Source organism: Triturus cristatus, chromosome 8 (assembly GCF_964204655.1).
Source record: "Triturus cristatus chromosome 8, aTriCri1.1, whole genome shotgun sequence".
Classification (NCBI taxonomy): Eukaryota; Metazoa; Chordata; class Amphibia; order Caudata; family Salamandridae; genus Triturus; species Triturus cristatus.
In genome coordinates this window covers 749,675,203-749,696,201 of record NC_140591.1, presented here as the reverse complement: position 1 = coordinate 749,696,201, position 20,999 = coordinate 749,675,203, and the positions used below count along the sequence as shown (strand labels likewise).

The 20,999-nt window shown below is 43.8% G+C and overlaps 1 protein-coding gene across 1 annotated transcript in view; it reads right to left on the bottom strand.

The window, feature by feature from the left end:
* Positions 1-20,999, bottom strand: part of LOC146805022 (acetylserotonin O-methyltransferase-like) — a 447,344-nt gene that overhangs the window by 157,473 nt on the left and 268,872 nt on the right. Inside the window, exon 5 of the mRNA XM_085620450.1 lies at positions 18,295-18,413. Within this exon, the coding sequence (XP_085476576.1) occupies positions 18,295-18,413 (119 nt within the window). The remainder of the gene's footprint in view (positions 1-18,294; positions 18,414-20,999) is intronic.

Genomic DNA, 20,999 nt, shown 5'->3' with positions numbered 1-20,999 from the left:
TGCTTGATAAGCTTAAACCCAAGTGTCACTTGCAACTAGATTTGGACGGATGGAAGAGTTTCCATAATAGACTTCATTGGCCAAAGTTCAGCCAATGTCACAGTTTTTCTGGAAGAATTCATTACCACATGATAGGGTATATGTAAAGTTAATTTTAATAACTCTTATGATAAGGGACAGTGGGGGCTGGGAGCTAGTTAAATTTTTTTCCAGGCGTAAGGATCACATAGATGAGCAATAAGCATTTGGATTTCATTGTAACAAAATGGTGATGGTACCCCCTCACAATATTCCGCCATTTGAATGTTGACACACATTCTAATTTTTGTCGCCTGAAATACTATTGGCCGGTCTTTATTACTTTGCGCCCAAATGCCAGTTTCTTTGGTTTTTCAGGAGTAACCTCCAGCATATTAAAGTTGCAGTATTTCACCAGGGTCTCTAGTAGCCTTTACAGGCCAATGGTATACAACTGAAAATAATAGTTTCCCTAGCTTGTTGTAAAGCCTCCACCAACCTACCCGTTAATGAACTCAGTGTCTGTTACCCATGCACAAATATATGCCAATGTCTTGTACATATAGGTTGAATATTAATGGTGTCGACAGACACACATTCCTGTTTTAATCCTTGATTTGAGCTGATTTTAGGAGATAGGGATCCAGGCTGATCTAATTTGATGCAGACCCATGTGCCAGAATATAATACCTGGATATCTCTGAGCAGTAGTGGGGGCAACATGCACTTCTATAACTTGGTCCACAGAAGATCTCTAGTGACCTGATTAAATGCATCAAGAAAGTCTATGGAACTGGTGTACAAATGTGTTTTGGTGAAATAATATTTGAAAGCAGCACATGTAGACAAGTGACCTATCTGGAAGAATGGCAGAAGGTGTGTTTTATGCACCCAGTGCATCAAGTCCTCCAGAGGTCCTTTGGCTTAGTATTTTATGTCTACCTACAGCGGGGTATAAGTCAATAGTGGGCTAGGTTGGAACGGGAAACTTCTTCAGATTTTGGCCACAGACAGCTAAAGCTGGCATATTATTTTACGTCTACGTACACCAGGGTTAAGAGTCAGTAGTGGGTTGGAACGGGAGACCCTTTTTAGGTGTTGGCTAATAGCTATAGCTGTCTGTAGGCAAACCTATTTTTTCCAAGTAATAATTTGTAATGGGCACACGGTCATCCCCTTGTTCATGATTCAATCACCTTGTTGCCTATTTCAGTTGTCTGCTCTGCCCTTGATTCTGTGGGTTTCCTCCCTATTCCTGAGGTTGCCCCACCCAGGTTTCGGTCTCGTAGTATTCTGATTAAATGGCTTGTATCCTTCTACTGAATACTAGAGGGAACTTTTTTTTAGATGAGGCTATTCAGACATATGTCTGAAAGCCCTCAAGTCACCTCTACATACTACACAACACAAGGCACACAACTTACAAAATAACACATAGGGGCCGATTACGATGCCGGTCGGAAAGCCTCCAACCACTAGTCGGAATATCTCCGGCCGCTGTCGGATGCTTTCTGACCGACACAATCAGATTTTCGGTCCATCTGCTCGATTACAATGTCGGAGGTCGGAACGTAAACCGGCCGGTCATTCCGACTTGGCTCTCGGAGTCTGCCAGCCGGTCGGAACCACATCGTGATCCGCCATCGGGATTACAATGTTGGTTTCCCGCAGCCTTTCTGCGCCAGCCTTTCTGACCAGGAAAGGTTGTCAGAAAGCAACTTTGGGTGCCCCTATCATGGCCCCTTTCACCCTGCGGCCTACGGTTGGTGGTCGAGAGGGTACCCGAATGTAAATGCCCACACTGTGTGGCAGGCACCATGAGGTGTCTTCCACAGGGTGCAGGGCTTTACACACACTCCCCATTTCTGTATAGGAGCCTGTATTATGGACGGTTTATGGCCTTGACACAAGCTCTCATAGAGAAAAGTGAGTATGCGACTGAACATTGTTCGGTCGCATCGTAATCAGGCAGTTAGAACCGCTGACCTGGGTCTGTCGGTCCAGAGTCTTAGATGGTGTCGGTCAGTGGCAACTCTGACCTATTTCGTAATAAGTCCCAAAATGTTCAACACATACAGTGAAGCATTGTACAAATGTTTACTTTTTTCTATAGTAAATAATCTGCTCTTACTGCTGCCCACCCCTTCTCACATTCCTCTCAGAAATTGCCACTTTCAGGCACATTTCTTCTCTCTACTCCAACTCCTATGGCAACCTTCCAGCACTGTCTTCAAAACACTGTTCTAAGAAGCTGAATGGTGAAACTATAGTTTGACAGTACAGCATGCCCACTCCGCCTTCCCCTCAGAGCTGAGTGCTGTGACATAATATAGCTGACTGTGCTGGAGGCCATGTACCCCATCCTGCATCTGTAACTCCTGCTGCTCTGTGTCCACTGGGATTCCAGTACCGTGCACAGCAGATGCAGTATGCTGCCCCTCATTCCTGTGTATTCATGGGTGAAGGCTAAGAACAGGGGGAGGAATTTATCCCCACCAGATGTTTAAGTCAAGGGGATACAGGGGACAGAGCCTTGGGAGCTGAGTAGTACATTATGTTAGCTCATAATGAAAACAATCTGTACAATATATGCAGTGTAAACTCCAAAGATTGATTATTCTGTAGACAAAGAATCGTTTCGTCGAATGGTTACTCTGGCTTTTCTGCCATTTTCAGTGAACTGTGGACAATGCTTGAAACTGGTGGCAGACAGATTCAGGAATAATGTCCATGAAATAAAAAAAAATGTTTATTTAGCAGCACTGAAGGTACATCAGTGCCCAGGTATCAAAATAAAACATTAGGCCTAACAAGCATGTGACCATCTGCTCGAATAAAAAATAAGAAAGCCTGCATCGAGAAAAAATATAAACAACTCAATAATGTCTGATGCTGGAGCATTAAAACGTGGGAGAATTTGAGAAAATCTTTCCACATATCTGAACTCACACCTCTAAAGTCACTACATCCTGACATAGTACCTCTATTCTTGAAGAAAGCTATCCCTCCATTCAAGACTGACTATACATTTACCTTTACGGTGCGCAGCACTCCACTGCCATTCGGCCAGGTTCAAGCCATAGAACTACCACATAAATAAATACCTCATTCTAGGAAAGTTCTTGAAAAACAATGCAAATAACTATTGTACCCATATTTTAGTGTATTTTAAATGCACACTGTTAGAAATGGGGGTCACTAGTTGACAATGGTTTGCACCTTTGTCCAAGTAGGGACCATTCCTTCTAGTCAGAATATGGGAGTTACACTCCTGAAATAACCTCTGTTCACCCCCTTGGTAGCTTGACACGAACAGTCAGGCTTATCTCAGAGGCAGTGTGTAATGAATTTACACATAACCAACAGTAATACAAAAGGACACCACACTAGTTTAGAAAAATATCCAATGTTTTTATATATTCAAAACAAGACCAAAAATGATTAAATCTACCATATAGTTCTCTGAAATCTTCAATAATCCAAAATAGACTTAAAATAAATTTCCTTGAAGTTGATAGCTCCGTCTGGGGCTATCACAGCATCATTAACAACAAATCCAAACAGATCTGGCTGACCGCCGTGTCGCAGGCCAGCTAAAGTGTCGGAAAGACCTGCAAATCAGTACCTTTAGAAATGCAGGGCGTCGGCGACTCCTCAATGAGCCCCAGAGGTAGGTGCAGGAGTCGTCGGGCCCTTAAAGTCACATCCTTGCAGATTGAACTCTTTGCGGTTAATGTCGGGTGCGCCGGCATGCAGTGCCCTCTGGTCGCGGTGCAGGCAGCGGCCCAGTAACAGTTGATCCGCGGAGTCAGTAAGACCATGGCTGCAGTGTTAAGTGATGCGGTGCTGGTCACGCTGGCAGGTCACAGTTCAAGCAGTGGCTTTGTCATTGCTGAAGTGCTGTAGTTGGCTGACGAACAGGAGATGATGGCGCCAGCATCGGTAAGCCAAGGCTGCAGTGCGGGATGAGGACAGTGCATCGTGTAACTAATGAGCGGTGCCATCGAACCACAGTGCAAGCAGCAATGTTGATGTCAGCGTGGAGCGGTGTTATTGGGGATGCCTGGGCAGCAGCGTGAAGCAAGGCAGAGCAGAGTGCGGTGCTTACAGGTCACAGTGCAAGCTGGGGTTCGGTGGCATTGTCGGTGAGACCAGGGTTGCAGTGCAAAGTGCGCAGTGCCCTCTGCGGTGCCTTCAGGACACAGAGTTGGCAGCGGCGTCATTGACGACTTTGGGTTGTTGTTCATCTGTTGCAGCAGAACACACTCAGTCCCCAGGGCTGGTAACAGATGAACTTTAAGTCTTGGCTCTTCCTGAGACTTCTTGAACAGGGGGCAAGCTCTACCTCAAGCCCTTGGAGAAACTCACAAAAGTAAATTGCAGAAAATTCAGTGCAGTCCTTCCACTGCCCAAGACAGAAGCAGCCACTGCAGACCGACACAGCAAAGGACACAGCAAAGTGGTAGTCCTTCCTCACAGCTTCTCCAGCTCTTCTTCTTTTTAGTCTTATTGGTTCCAAAAGAGTTCTAAAGTTCTGGGGTCTGGGCCCAAATATTTATACTCCAAATTCCTTTGTTCTCTCAGGCAGAGAGTGTCTGTGCTTAGTCTAAACCAGTGTGGTCCTCTCTGACCCAACTTGCCAGCAGGAGGTGGAGACAGCTTTGTCTACAGCAGACCAGGCCCATTCAGGTGCAAGGAAATCTCCTCTCACTACTCTAAATGCAGCCTAGGTCTACTCAGCCCTGCCCTGACTCATCCAGGAAAGGCAGGACACACCTCGACCCCCCCCACTAGCATACTGAAGAGAATGCACATCCCCAGCCCCTGTCACTCCAAAGCCAGACAGTCAATCCACAAACTCAGCAGAGGCACACAAGATGGCTAAGCAAGAAAATACCTACTTTCTAAAAGTGGTATTTTCAAACACACAATATAAAAATCATCTTTACTAAAATATGCATTTGTATATTCTGAGTTAAGGCATACTAAACTTTACATTCCTATCTTGTCTCAATGGAAAGTTATATTTATAAGATGTTATAAATAAACTCCCATTCTACCCTATGAGACAGATAACCTTTCCATAGTGAAAAACAAAATGCACTGTAATTCAATACCAGGACATGTCACACAGACCAGTACATGTCCTACCTTTAACATACACAGCACCCTGCCCACAGGGGTACCTTGGGCCTACCTTAGGGATGACATGTGTAAGAAAAGGAAAGATTAGGGCCTGGCAAGTGGGGGCACTTTGCCAAGTTGACATGACAGTTACAAACTGTGTGCAAACTCTGCAGTGGCAGGTCTGAATTACCATCACATGGCTACTTCTGTGGGTGGCACAATCAGTGCTGCAGGCCCACTAGTAAGTAGCATTTTATTTACAGCCCTGGCACTCTCAGTGTACTGTACTAGGGATTTACTAGTAAATCAAATATGCCAATCATGGAAACACCAATACATAACACAATTTACAACAGGAGCACTTGCACTTCAACACTGAACAGCAGTGAAAAGCACACAGAGACAGTAAACCAGCAAAAACAGAGTCAAAACCAGGAGGTCATAAAGCAAAAAGATGGGGCAAACACGCCAACAGATGCCAAGTCTAACACACACTTATTAGCAAATGTATCTGGAATAAATACAATACCAGGATTAGCTCAAAGAGATTGAATTTGCCAGTCAAGGTAGGAGGTTTGTCTCTTCCTGGCTGGAGGGCTTATTATTTCGCAGCATATTTAATAACCAACAATAGGTACTAGAAATCTAATAAAGGTAAGTTATTTGATAACTTTTTCTTAGATGCTATGAGAATTGGAAATTTCACTTAGATGCCCCTCCTGCACGTATAGCCAAGAAGCCCAAATTGGAGAGGTACTGCATGCAGGGCATATTTAAGCAGAAACAATGATTTCAATGGTTAAAGATTCCCAACATACATGCAAGAACCTCTCTCAAAAGCAAGTGTCCATCTGCACTGGAAAAACAAGTAAATAGATGGGAGAAATGTAGTCTTGGGAAATTAGGAGATTGGTTAGTTAATGGTAATTTAGTCACGTGGGAGGTGGTCCAAGTTAAAATTCAATCAGTAAACGTCAATATTTGCAAATAGTTTCTGTCTTCAAGACACATCCACCATTGCAAATTGAATCTACAATAGAAATAGTACACACTCTTTTTAATCCCTCCAGGAAACAAAATGGCTACCCAGAATGGGCTTCTCAGCGCCATGGTCAGTTAGCTCGAATACAGGCAGCTTAGGCAAACGGATGGGTTTTAAGTTGTTTTTCCAAAACTAAATCAATAGTAGTTTTGTCTGAGACTTAATTGCAAAGTATTCCATAGTTTGGGGGCAAGATGGGCAGAAGAGCAGTCCCCGCATCTGGCTCATTTTACTGTGGGGACACAGATGAGACTCAGGCTACGCGATCTGAGCTCTCTGTTGGCACAGTAAGGGCTGATAAGGTGATAGAGGATACAAGGACCTGCTTTGTGCCATGCACGGTGAGCAATGTAAAGTGTTTTAAAGTGAATTCTCCTGCTTATCAGCAGTCAGTAAAGCATGGCAAGAGCTGGGGAGGCCAACTGAAATTTGGGGATGCCCAATAGTATTTGGGCTGCAGCGTTTTGAATAACCTGCAGTTTTTTAATAACAGAGAGAATGCTGCCTAAATGGAGGGAGTTACTGTAGTCAAGGCAGGATAGTTTTAAACCTTCGACCACTGTTCTGCGGACTGCAACTGGTAGCCATATTAGCACTTTCCTAGGTGCTCTTAGGAGACCAAAGCAGCTGGATGCCAGTCTCTTTGCTTGGGTATCCATAATAAGCTTACTGTTCAACGTGACACCAAACTTTTCGCTTCTGACTTGAGGGATGGACGATCCCTTAAGGAAGAAGGCCCAAATTGGCTGGTCCCACAGCGACGGTTTGTTGCCAACCAGCAAAACGTCTGTTTTGTCCCCATTTAAATGTAGACATCTGGAAGACAGTTGGTAACCTGTTTTAAACAAGAGTTTAGTTGTTGTGAGATGGAGTCTGTGTTGGATGTGAGGGAGACAATGATCTGTGTGTCATCCATGTAAGACACCATAGGGAAGCCTAGGGAGAAAAAGATATCTGACAAGGGGTGGACATACAGATTAAAAATCGTGGGGCTAAGGGAGGAGCTCTAGGGCACCCTACATTTGAAGTGGTGGTTCGTGGCGAGAAATGGCCCATCGCTGACTTGAAAACATCTATTGTTTAAAAATGATGATAGTAATTTTAATGCACTTTCTGGGCTAACGGCCTCTTCCAGTCTACAAATAGAGTAGGAGACCATATCAAATGCTGCTCTTAAGTAGATCAGAATGAGTGCAGCTGACCTGCCTTGATCGAGGACCTTTTAAGTTCCTCAGTGGCCACCAGGAGTGCTGTTTCAATACTAAATCCCGTTTTAGTGGCGTGTAGTTTATTGTTGGATTCCAGAAACACCAAGAGATCGCTAGTTATCACTTTTTCTAGGATTTTACTAACACCAGGGAGAAGGGAGATAGGCCTTTTACCCAACTCAGAGTCCAACAAAGGTTTTTTTAATGGAGGTCTTATGATTCCATGCTTCTATGTATCTGGAGCATTACAGCTATCGAGGGATGAGTTGTATATGCCAGTGAGTTCTGAAAGAATGACATCCTCCCCCTTTGAGGAGGATGTCTAGGCATTCAGGGTCATTTGTGGAGCCTGATTTAACTTTTTTGCCATTGTTAAAATGTAATCCTTACCTAGCTGTGTGAAAGTGGAAGGTTCTCCCTTTGTTCAGTCAGCTACGATCTGCACGTTGGACCTATTTTTGTGGTCTGACTTCCCTACAAGCATCGTAGATAAGCCTTGCTTTCCCAAGGAAATGGTTGGATAATAGCTCATAGCAGGCCTCTGAGGGAGGAGTTTCTACCCTTGAAGTGACAGGTTTCAAAAGGGTATTGAAGATACTATAAAATTCCTTTGAGGATTTAGATGAGTTATCAATCCTTCCGCAAAGTCATCCATCCAGGCTTTTCTGGTGGCTTGTTGATACTTTTCCAGACTTTTCAGCCCTTCCAAGTCAAATATAAAACATTGAGGGGCCCCAATTTACAAAGATTGCAATTAGATTTTTCATTGGATGGTATGCTATACTCCTTCACTATTGTACAAGTGGAATTTGAATGTCCCCTGTTCAAGATGTACATAATCCTGTAGCTGGATCTACATGATTTGGGACTTTGACTGGTTAAGTGTATTTGGGGAGTGGTTCTGAGTTGCATGCAGGTCTTGCTTGGGGCCGAACCTATGCCAGATATGAATTTAATTCTCCTCCGTGCTCTAAAAATGTGGGACTCTGTCTAGGATTTGCTCATAGCTGGTGGTTTAGTGCAATGATATTGGCATGATCTGTGACAATTCCCTACTGGAAATAATCTGAACCAACGGAACTGTGGTCTTGGATTGAGAAGAGAAACAATGTTTATACTAAAGATCACTTGTATGCGAAGGGGATAGCGAAAGAGGGGACCTTTTTCAAATTTTGAACTATTCCATGCACTTTATAATTTAATGATATGATGGATATATTTTAACTTATGAAATATTTTAGATCTTGGAAGATTTGTGGTGTTTGTTGGTTATGCAATTAAGCCTAATTATTTTTCTCTGTTTTTAAGCCTGTATAAAATAATTAAATTGGTTGTTTGTTATTTTATTCATCTGTTTGTATCAGAAAAATGAAACACAAAAGGTCATTAAAACAAAAAAGAATTTCAAATCATCCACATCTTGAGCATTTTGTGTTTAAGTTGTGTTGAAAGTTGACATTAGTGACTCAATGGAAGGGTCAAGTGGGAGTATACAAAGACGAGGCACTAAGTTGCACCGGAGGTACTCACACTCAAATCTCAGTTCTCAGTTCAACAAATTGTATGATTTTAGCCAAACAACATCCTGCATGTAACTCCGAAACATTTAACAATACTTATGATTAATTTAGTTTATAATTTGCACCTCTCAAAACAAAATGCAGTAATTCGCATTCAAGCAAAGGAAATCTTCCTTGGAGATCCAAAGCTGTACTATTCTAGGTTTAAGAGGTTCAGCCAGTACTGTTTTCATTTTACTTGTGTTCTGGTCAATTGTAGTTTTATTCTCCATTAAAAATTCAGGCATATTTTCACCGGAATGCAAAGGAAAAAAAAATAGTAGTTCTGGATAAACCACTCATTAATGGCATGAAGCAGCTTTGGTCCAGCCTTTTACTCTGACATGTGTAAACCAACATGTTAATCTTGCAATGGGCAATTTGAATCATCTCACAGGGACATTCTCATCCGGCATGGTAATAAACTTAAAGCATCCTCCATGCCCACCAAAAAGTCTGTTATTATAATGCTAGCAAGATCAATCAGCAAAGTATGGACAATCTGCTGGCATCTTTGTGAACAAATCACAGCCAGGTTTGGCAAGGCTAATAGCCTTTTGTCTTTGTGAGGTATATTAATTGAGTACCACCACGTGTGCAATAGTAACACCAGGGGGCATATCATGTATCGGGTGCACTTTTGATATTTGCACCATGGCGCACTGTTAAACCAGTGTGCTGGACGCAAACATGAACTGTGTGTCTGATACCTGGCAGGGTCCAAAGGACCCACTTTTCTCCCTCCACAGGGTAGTTTTTAGGAGGCACACTGATAGTGTGTCATCTTTTTATGGCACACTGCGTATGTGCATCCTAAAGGCTTGTTTGTGTCTGTCCAGTGTCTATAATAATGCACAGACAAAGAGGAAAAAGACTCCCTAGTTTTCATGGGGCCACTATGAGAAATTGGGTTGTTGGTTGACTGTGTTGTGAGCCATGGTCAAGCAACACCCATAATCCCTTCCAGGGTGAACCATAAACAGTCACTAAATTAACCTATTCTTTACCCTGGGTAGCTTGGCAAAGATAGCAGTCATGCTTAAATTAGAGGCAATTTGTAAAGGCAGTAATAAAGTGAAAACACAACACAAGAAAAATCCCAAACAAATGTAGAAAAATTATTTGACACAGAAACAACAAACATCGAATCAACAGAACCGGAGTTATGAATTTTTAAAGTTTTAATTGAGATTTAGTGCCTAAAAGGATCAAAGCACCAACCGCGGACATCTGGCCATGCGAGACCAGGTCAAAGTCAAATGCTAAATACGACTGCGAAGAAATGTGGTTCAAAGTAGGCTTCACGGTAAAATTCCGCTCCGCTCTCAGAGTTTGCAGAGTTTTGCCCACTCTGCATAGAGAGCGAAGTTCTGAAAAACTCTGCATACGGGAGTGGCGCAGAGTTTTTCCTCTTGCATGGCTCGCAAACGTTAAGTTAGTGAGTTAGGAACATCATACGCTGGATCACCTCCCAGCGAGATTTCTCAACACGAGTGGTCACGGCAGGTCGTTACTGCTCATGTTGAGAAACCTGCCACTGGCATTGAGGAAGCTGCCACTCGAGTAGAACCCCTACCTGAGCTACAGAAAGAATCAGAGCCCTCTTGCACTTCACGTTTGGTAGTTCCTGCTGATTTTACAGCATGGAACAAGCTCCCGGTGCTAAAGGACTGGTAAAGGACTGCTGAAACAGATTTGCTGCTGCAGAGAAGAACGTAACAGAAGAAGTTGCAAGGTAAATCCGACTGCTCATGCACCTTGATGGTATAGGTAAGCAGGTTGGTTCTGATGTCCTCCTGGTTCTCAGAGTACTTTTTGGGCATATTTTGACTATGTCTTCACTTTTGGAAATTGGCCCTCTGGGCACATTTAGCAGCACAACCATGGGTCCAGGACTTGTGAGACATCTCTTGGGGGTTCAGGACTCATTTGGACTGGGTCTATGTGCGGGTTCAAGATGGTAGGAGACTTTTATGTCTCAGTGGCTCTGAACAGCAGGTAAGCAAACTAGTCCTTGGAGTTACTTCTGGTAGTTGTGGGTGTAGGTGAAGATGCAGGGCTCAACAGTAGAGCAAGCCACTAAGGTTTTGAGGCAGGCTCCAGGCAGCAAAGCAGTCCTTCCATGTACAGCAGCAGTCTGGCAGAGTGCACAACAGCAGCCAGCCCTCTGAGAGTCCTTCCACAGGTCCAGAAGTATACTGAATAGTGGGTCTGAAGGTCATATTTTTATACCCTGATGCCCTTCTTCTGAAAAGTGGGAGAAGCTTCTGGAAAGGAGCTTTGAAGTGCATGGAACATCCTGACTCACCTGGCTTCAAGCTGGCTGCAGTGACAATACAGGTTTCTTAGGTCCTTTGAGTGAAGGCAGAGCACAGGCTATCAAGGTGTAAGTGGTGCTGTGCTGAGCTCCACTCTCCACCCTGTCAGCAGATGGCCCATGAGGCACACCTAATCCCTCTTTTCTGTGACTGTCTGGGAGGAATTCACAAAGTCTAACTGTCAGCGACACCTACTCATGTGACGCAAGACGGTCTGTAGGCACGAAGGGCTAAGGACAGGAAAAGGCCAACTTTCTAAAAGTAAACACAAGGAGATGATGAATTGAGCACTGACACCTTTCAGGCACTCACCCCCAGTCACATATCTGGGTTGTATCCATCATCGTTCTTTAGTTTACTTCGCAACCCCAGTTCAGACCCATCTATATACAAATCAGTATTGACCCTGTGCCTCAAGGGAGCAGTCGAGCTGGAACTGCCAAACCAGGTCTTCCCTGGACGAGAAACAAGCATCCTGGGACCTGTTTCAGGGTAACACCCCTCATCAGCCAGGCTAGCTTTAGTCCAGTAGCAAAGTGAGCACGGGACCAACGTCTGGGCATACCCTGCCAACTTAGGGCGAACAAAGCAAACACAATGAGATGATGGACAGAGCGCTGAAGCTTTTCAGACACTCACCCCGTCACAGATCTGGGTTGTATCTATCATTTTTCCTTAGCTCACTTCGCCACCCCAGTTCAGACCCAGATATGCCTCATGGGAACAGTCTAGCCCGAACTGCCAAGTCAGGTCTTACCTAGACCGAAAACAAGCATCCTGGGACCAGTTTCAGGGTAACACCCTTCAACAGCCAGGCTAGCTTAAATCCAGTGGCAAAGTGAGCAAGGGACCCACGTCTTGGCCTACTCTGACAACTTAGGGCGAACAAAGCAAACACAAGGAGATGATGGATGGAGCGCTGAAACTTTTTAGACACTCGCCCCCAGTCACAGATCTGGGTTGTATCCATCATCTTTAGCTCACTTCGCCACCCTAGTTCAGACCCAGTTATATGCAAATCAGTCGACCCTGTGCTTCATGGGAACAGTCTAGCCTGAACTGCCAAGTCAGGTCTTTCCTGGACCGAAAACAATGATTCTTGGAACGGTTTTGGGGTAAAACCCTTCATCAGCCAGGCTAGCTTGAATCCAGTGGCAAAGTGAGCAAGGGACCCACATCTGGGCATACTCTGCCAACTTGGGGCAAACAAAGCAAACACAGGGAGATAACGGAGGAGCACTGAAACTTTTCAGACACTCACCCCCAGTCACAGATCTGGGTGGTATCCATTATTGTTCTTTAGCTCACTTCGCAACCCCAGTTCAGACCCAGCTATATGCAAATCAGTCGGCCCTGTGCTTCATGGGAACAGTCCAGCCCAAACTGCCAAGCCAGGTCTTGTCAGGACATGAAACAAGCATCCTGGGACTGGTTTCGGGGTAACACCCTGTAGCAGGGTCCCATTTATACCCCCAAGGGTAAGAATTAAAGCATATATGTGAGCAAATCCCTAATCCACCAATCTGGACAGAACCAGTCAACCAATGGGCTGGTCTGTGCTGAATTGTCCACAATGTCTGAAGAAGATAGAAGCTGTAGGCTATATGCCCTCTAGTTAACTCAGGTACATCTCTTCCGTATAAGCCATAACCCCAGGTCACTGTCTTCGGGTCCTTCAGAGTAAACAAGTCCCCAAGCCCCGCCCTGAGAATATGTCCCCATGAGGGACCGTCTAATCATATACATTTGACCAATCTCTGCTGTTTTGTACTCTATGCTGCTAGCCAATAGAATCAAAGTGCCCACATGGGCCTCGCTTGTTGATGATGTTATCCTCACCCCCCCATACCTAGGTGCAAGGAGACCATTTGCGGTTCTCCGTGACTTTTGATCTACCGTCCCCCGGGTCCTTCTACAGAGTTTCGAGCTGCTTTGTCCGAGATAGTCAGCACCCTAGCAGTTAATGCCTCTAACTTTTCTGTTATAGGCGATCTTAACTTACATTTAGAATGTGTGTCAGATCCTAATGTGTTATCCTTTCTGGCTGACCTGGCTGCTTGTCAGCTTGAGCAACGAGTTTCAGGCCCCACACATTTGGCGGGACACTTACTCGATCCTGTTTTTTCTAATATATCTTCCCTGGTGGTGCAAGCTCCTGTTCCTATGGATTGGACCGATCACTACTTAGTCTCTATGACGATCGACGACATTCTGCCAGTGCACAAGCTGGTAAGCACCTCGTCTTTTAAGCGCCCTTGGCATAAATTGAGCTGGGAACATCTTCAAAGCCATCTTGAGGCTACCTCTCCGGCTATCTCAGCTGACCCTAACGAGGCCTATGCTGCTTTTACGGATTGGGTTACTCGGCCTCTGGACAAACTTATTCCTGTTAAATTGTCGCAATAAACCCAATCCTTGGTACAATTTAAAACTAACTGCCCTACGTAAGATCTGTAAGAAGCTGGAGAGAGCCTGGCGGCGGGATTTCGATCCTTCTTCCAAGACTCTCTATCGGGCCGCCATTAATCGCTACCATAGGGCCCTCCACATTGAGCGTGCCGCTTTTTATGCTGAGCAGATTAGAGGGAGCTCAAATCCGGCTAAGACTATTTTTTCTATAGTGAAGGAGTTTAAAATTCAGAAGGATGTTGTAAGTTCAGTGATTACCTCTGATTCGCAGTGCGAAGAGCTGGCTAATTTTTTTATCAAGAAGGTTGAGGACATTTATAAATGCTTTCCTATGGTTCCTATAGGCCCTCCTGAGACCTCTTGTAATCTCACTGATGGTATTCTTGAAGCCTTCCCCCCTACAATGCAAGAGGTTCTATTGACACTGTGCTCCAAGGTAAAGTAGGGCTCTCCTGCCGATCCTTTGAAGCCGGACCAATTTAAAAAACTTTTATCTACTATCATTTATCCTCTGGAAATGGTGATCAATGGGTCCTTGAGTGCAGCGGTTGTGCCTAGGGCCTGGAAGCATGCCATGGTACTGCCGCTGCTCAAGAAACCATCTTTAGACCCTTATAAACCTGAAAACTTCCGTCCCATTTCCCGGCTACCTTGGATCGCAAAGATCACTGAGGTCTATATCAACTCCCTTCTGACAGATTTTTTTACTGTAAACCAGAGGTTTGATCCCTCTCAAAATGGTTTCCGGCCTGGCCATAGCACTGAATCAGCGCTTTTGTCCGTGACTGAACATCTGTGGACGGCCTTAGACGTGGGCCAGACGACGGCACTGATCCTTTTGGATCTTAGCGCCGCGTTTGACACTGTGTCTCATGCCATTCTGCTGAATCGTTTATCTCAGGCTGGAGTTACTGGCATGGCTCTTGGGTGGTCGTCCTCCTTTCTTGCTGATAGGACGTTTCAGGTGGTTGCTCCCCCTTTTGCTTCTGGTGTTTTTCCTATTGGCCAGGGGGTCCCACAGGTCCTTGAGCCCCCTGCTCTTTAACCTTTATGTTCAGCCTCTAGCGGATGTAGCTAGGAGCAGGGGGCTAACCATGGTTTCCTATGCCGACGACACTCAGTTGGTGGTGGCTCTCTCGAGCAACCCCGAGCAGGACGCCAGGAAATTTCAGGGCGACCTCTCGGCGATCGCCGAGTGGATGTCCGCCAACTGCCTTCAACTTAATACCAACAAGTCTGAGGTGCTGTTGGTGGGAGGGAACCATGACTGCTGGAGTGAACTGTGGTGGCCCAAGAGCTTGGGTGTGTCCCCTACCCCTAAGCCAGTAGTGAAGAACTTAGGGGTTTGGATGGACAACTCACTTAGTTTCCAGACTCAGACTAAAAGGGTGGCAGGAACTTGTTTTGGTCTGTTGCGCGGGCTTAAACCTATTCTGGCCTTTTTTGATGCTTCGACCAGGCAGACGATTATTCAGGCCCTGATTCTGTCCAGGCTGGATTATGCCTGCTCGCTGTACCTGGGAGCGAATAAATCTGAAATTCAGAGGCTAAAGAGTGTCCAGAATGCGGCCGTAAGAACTCTTCTGGGCTTGCGCAGAACTTGTTCAGTGACCAGTGCTATTCGCCGCCTTCACTGGTTGCCTGTAGCCAGGCGAATTGAGTTTAAGGCACTGTGTATTGCCTTCAAAATTCTGAAATTGGCATCTCCCCAAATTCTGTCTGATCTTCTTCTACCCTACATTCCTACAAGATCACTTCGATCTATGGAACAATGTCTGGTAGTGATTCCCCGGGTGAGAAGAGTCCGTGCGGGTGGGCGCTCTTTCGCAACAGAGATGCCATTCTGTGGAATTCTTTGCCAGTCCGCATCCGAGGGCTTACTAATTACTTTCATTTTAGGAAAGCCATCAAGACATTGTTGGTCCCCTCTCTGTCGGCCTTCAGTGTTCCATGCGTGCGGCTCTTTTGTTACTCAGCGCCGGGATGCCTCTTAGCTGAGGCAGCTGTCACGCTCTATAAAACCCGCTAACATAACATAACATAACATAACATGTGTACAACTCTTGCAACAGGTTTCGAGGTACCAATGGTGCATTTCATACGCTTCCACCAAGTGTGTTGTGTAAACTCAACCATATTAGATTTTGTGTTGAAACTCCGGATAGATTTGTAGCGAGCAATTTATGTCTCTCAGTTCAAGGGACCCCTAGGGCTATAGTCGAGAACACATTCCAGTTTACAGATCTCAAGTTGTCCTGCTAGCTTCATATGATCGAACCTAAGGCACATTGTCTGAATAACGTTTTTACCAGAACCATCCAAAGTTGTCTCAATAAATGAACGATTAAAAGGATACTTTTCGGGTGGGGCTGGAACCAATCTGAGCTGGGGGCATTGTTACTGAAATTGAGACTTTTGGGCCGTGCTTCTCAAAGTTAACTGAAAAAGTAAGCGCTGTTGCTCACTCACATCTCCGAGTACTGCGCCAGTATAGTGTTTTACACCTGCAACATTAACATAATTTGAGGGTGGTTTATCCCATTCTTGATATATTCACTGATCTGGGGCATGAGTTGGAGTTCAATAGAGTGCGGTAGATGCGATACTCCATCACAAGCGGAAGGATTTCCTACCTGCCTTATTACTAATGCATTATATCCTTTTGCTATTGTAATAAGGCACACTGGCTAACCGTCACCTTTGTGATGGAGTAACTTGTCTGCAAATCTCTGAATCAGGCCCTTTGCATTTTGGGGGAAATGTGTCACTTATATTCTTCAGGGCGGTGGGAAGGTGCTCTATGGCATGGCAACTGAAAGGTATTCTGTGTGCAGTAACTGATGACTAGTTGATCTGTGGTATACTCATTGATGCTTAAGTAATCTGTACTACAGTACTAAGGAGCCTATTGGGGCCTATTAGGATGGCGGGTGGACGAAACCTAGCGGTGCTGGGACCCACTGCCAGTGGTGCGGCATCCTGGCACCGGCAATTAGGATGCCACTGCGGCAGTGGCATCCCCTATTCCCAGCATTGTGGCGGGCCGTGCTCACAGCACCGCCCGCCACTATGCTGGGAATGTACATCGTGAATGCACAAGGTGACAGGCACCCACTTTGTCTGTGCCAATGCAGGGGTGTACCATAGGTAGCCCCCATGTGCCCCCCCACCCCCCAACATCCTGGGGGCTCGCAACAGGCCCCCAACTGTGGAATCCACATGCCTTTCCGTGGTAGCATTGCCGCCACGGAAAGGCTGCTTCCCGCTCCCATCGTAATATGGATGGCGGTGTCTAGCAGACACCGCCACCATATTCAACCCTTTTCCGCCCGGTCGGAAAAGCAGCGGACGGTCTTCCCGTCCGCCACGGTACTCACCACCATCATGATATGGCGGGGGAAATGGGTGGCGGACGGGGGATGATGTCAGGCGGATCGCCACCACCATAATAGACCCCATAGTATTAATTTGTGCAGAGAAACTGAAGAATCACACATAATTTTAAAAGCATGGCCACTGGGCAAATAGATCCCACCATAAGGTTTTTGTGGCTATTTTTTATGTTTATTACACATTCTTCCATAATGCCGTTGCAAACAAGTTGTTTAATGAAAACATCAGAATCGCGTGGCAAGTCTGAAATGGGAATTTTATGGGGTGCAGCAGTGGTTATTCCACCAAATGTTAGGCAGGATCCCTGCCTCCCTCTCAAAATCAGGTGGAAGCGACTGAGTGGCAGGTGTCTGGTAGGGGCAGAGAGTAGCTTCCTCAAGCAAAACAGAAAATGTTACATGCATTTTGTTTTTTTAACTTTTTTACCACTGAATAACATCGACTCCTACGGACACCGCAGTTTCCATTTGCTCTATGTTTGTTCCATTTTCCATTTATATTTATCTTTTTCTTTGAATGTTTGATCCTATTTACTTCCGTTGTAAAAACCTTGATTTGGACCACTCAGATAAGGTGTTGAGTGTGATCCATAAAATACAGTCACTCAGTCAATAAATATTTTATTCGGTTAATGCATGAAAACAAAGATAAAAAGTAAGTTTCATCATAAATACATATCTTCAATATTTAAATACTATGAAAAGATTCAGTTTAAAAATGATACACAATGGTCTGCAAAGGATACGACTAAATAGTCCTTGACCTTCCTTCATTCAAGTGGCCTTGGGAAGGTTGTTTTAGGAACAACAGGAACAATATATGATTGTCTTTGACTTCACTCTCTCCCATCCTCCAATGAGGGTTCCTTACTATTTTTCATGTATCATTTTAAAGTATTAATCAATAAATCAGGATTCATGAAGCGCGGCTAATCACCCGACAGGGTATCCAGGCACTAAATAAAATAGGAAACAATTACCTAATACATAAAAATCCTGTTTACATTAAATGCTAAGAACAGCTATTTAAAGATACATGGAGCGTCTTAGAGAAACGAGACATGTTCAAAGTCAAATTTTGCTGAGGCATACCTAGCGGGTCTGTAAATCCTCATTAATTTTGAGAAATATATACTTGGGAATATGAACACTGAACAAAAAGTTGTGAACCAAACTTTCATAAATACATTGTGATTAACATTTCATATGTTTAGTACTTACCGCCTAAATCGCACACCTTATGAAAAGGTGAAAGATCGAAGGCTGTTAACACATCTCTGTCATACAAATTCGAAATGGAATTCATGAACTCCATAAACTTTATTATTTCATCCTCCGACCTGATAATATGACAGAAATGCACATGTTCAGAAAATTTTCACCGTAATGCCCTATATACATGGTCAGTATTCACATGGAAAATCTGTTAGGTTTGAACTGTGTTACATGTTGATATTTTTTGTTGATATTTTTATTATAAATTATACCAGAATTGGGCTTGCTTCAAAAATCACCACATATCCCCTTACAATTCAACACAGTTTAAAACAAAGGGCCTTATTTAGAGTTTGATGTATGGAACATCGCCAGATTTGTGACAAGTATCCTATCCACTACACTCGGTAAGGTCCAAACTCTAAAATACAACATGTAGAAAGGTTTTTTCACTTTCTTAAACATCTTTAAACATCTATTCCAAGCCATATTTTAGAAACAGCATTGATGCACCTCTCTTCCCCTAACATATTTAATTATTAAGGGGTACCACACGATTTCAGGGATGTTTTTCACAGAGGAGTTCTGAGTAACATCAGATAGACAACAAGAGCAAAGCTCGAGTTGTCTATGATGTCACTCAGAATCCAGAGGTCAAAAAAATCCCTGTGATTCACTTTTTACCCATCTATAATTTTGTTATGTGTCACCCCAAAACTCAAACAAAGGAGAAATATGAAAGCCATACATAACATAGCCTCTCCTCCCTGACTCAAATGTGAAAAGAAAAAAAAGTTACCTGCCACCCTTAACCAACCCTCACCATCTTACAGCCTTCCTTCTCCCTTCTGCAGCTGTGCCTTCTGTTTTCAATCAAAGCTGACAAGTAGTATTGCACTGAAAGGCTCTCAGAGAGCGCGGCCAGCCTGGGTTGAAATAATTTTATAATGTACCAACAGGGGTAATAAGTTTTCTTATCAACTATTGCCACGTCAAAGCAGTGAATTACCATATTTAGAATCTGGTATGCTTCATAGAGGCTTCCTGTGGAAATCATGGATAACAATAGGAATAATTAGCACACTACACTTGGTATACCTGCATGTATGTTTGATGCCATGCTGTTTTTTCATGTGCAGTAGTTATCAACAAACAAATTTAACTATAACCAGAGCACTTTGTTAAATCTGTGCATTGAGATAAGATCACAATAAATAGGTCTGTCTTGCGAGTATGGCCTGGTAAAAAAGTGATCTTAGAATGGAATCTGTGAGGCTTTCTCATGTTTGGAACTGACTGTTAATTATTTTCATACATATTTTTTTTTGAAGTAGGAAGATGATTAGGTGGGTGTATATAACTACAATGAGAGTCGCAACTACTTTTTTTTGTCAATTTTTTGTTTTTTTAACATATACGGCATCCCAAGTTTCCTGCAAACCTATGTCCAAACCTTGTGTACCCTGTTGTGGAATTTGCAGTCCGTTGCAAAATCATAGATTCTTGTTGGAATTCCCAAGGAGTTCATGAACCATGCACTGGGTCCACAATTCCACAGTGTTTGATTTGGCGGTGTTTGACCAGGGTTTGCGGATGTCAGTGAGTAGTTTTAGGGCTTTGAACCCATCCACATGGTCAAATCCCACTGTTAAATTAGAATTTGTTTTATTTTAAACCTGGGAGATTGCCGTTGCACCTCCAAACCTCAACCAAAGGGGGTCAAGGCTTTCTCCCCCTGCCTCCTTAATTGACATACATTTTAATTTGACAAGATGTGAGTACTGAGTCTCCGCATCCTGTAATAGCGGCCACAATATTTTTCTCCAAGTGCTACCAACCAATCAGATCCTAATAAATTTGAAGACATGGGTTTTAAACACAAACCCAAAATAGACAATAGAAGAAAAAGCTTGGTTGTCCAATCAGATTTGAGCATTGTTGGAAAATTTGCATCCTTCTTGGGCCCATAACATTCCAGGTATATTTAACATGATTGACAGGCCACAAGAATGTAAAGCCTCCTGGGACATTAATGCTAACTTCCCAAAGATTACTGAACAGATTAACTTCAAACCAGGCAAAGTGAGATCTACCTTCATGCCAAGTTTCAGCCTTCATCCTCCTCAGCCTTTTGGCAGTTAAAATGAGAAAAGTCACTTTTTTGACCTCTACTTAATGGATCTGCAAAAAAACTACTCTGCTGACCCTAAATCCATTGAACGTTTTAAACATTTTTGTGCAAAGTCATTGGACTGTGCCAAAGTTCTTAACAAAACTAAAAATGTATTTTCCAATGGAAATTGTGACAAAGACAGGCCATCACTATATATGTATATACGTGTGTGTGTGTATATGTGTGTGTTACATAATGGTTAGCTGTATAATATAGTTCAACATTGCCATCAAGGGATTCTGGTGATATCATAAACCATACTGCCACTACTGAGTAGTTAATGCTCAGATGGACTTTCCATTGAAAAAATATATTTTTTGGATTTGCCAATAACTTTTGGTTCCATAGATCTTCTTTGCATTAAACTTTGTAATCAATTTACTCAGCCACCTAAGTTTCGGCAAGCTAAGTTTTGTGATGATCCTTCCAGAGGGAAAAAATTCAAAACAGTAAAATATCAAGTGACTTCTCATTTTAGTTCACAAGAAAATTATTGTTGACCTCTGCAGTTTAAATGGCTAGATGGATTTACACCGAA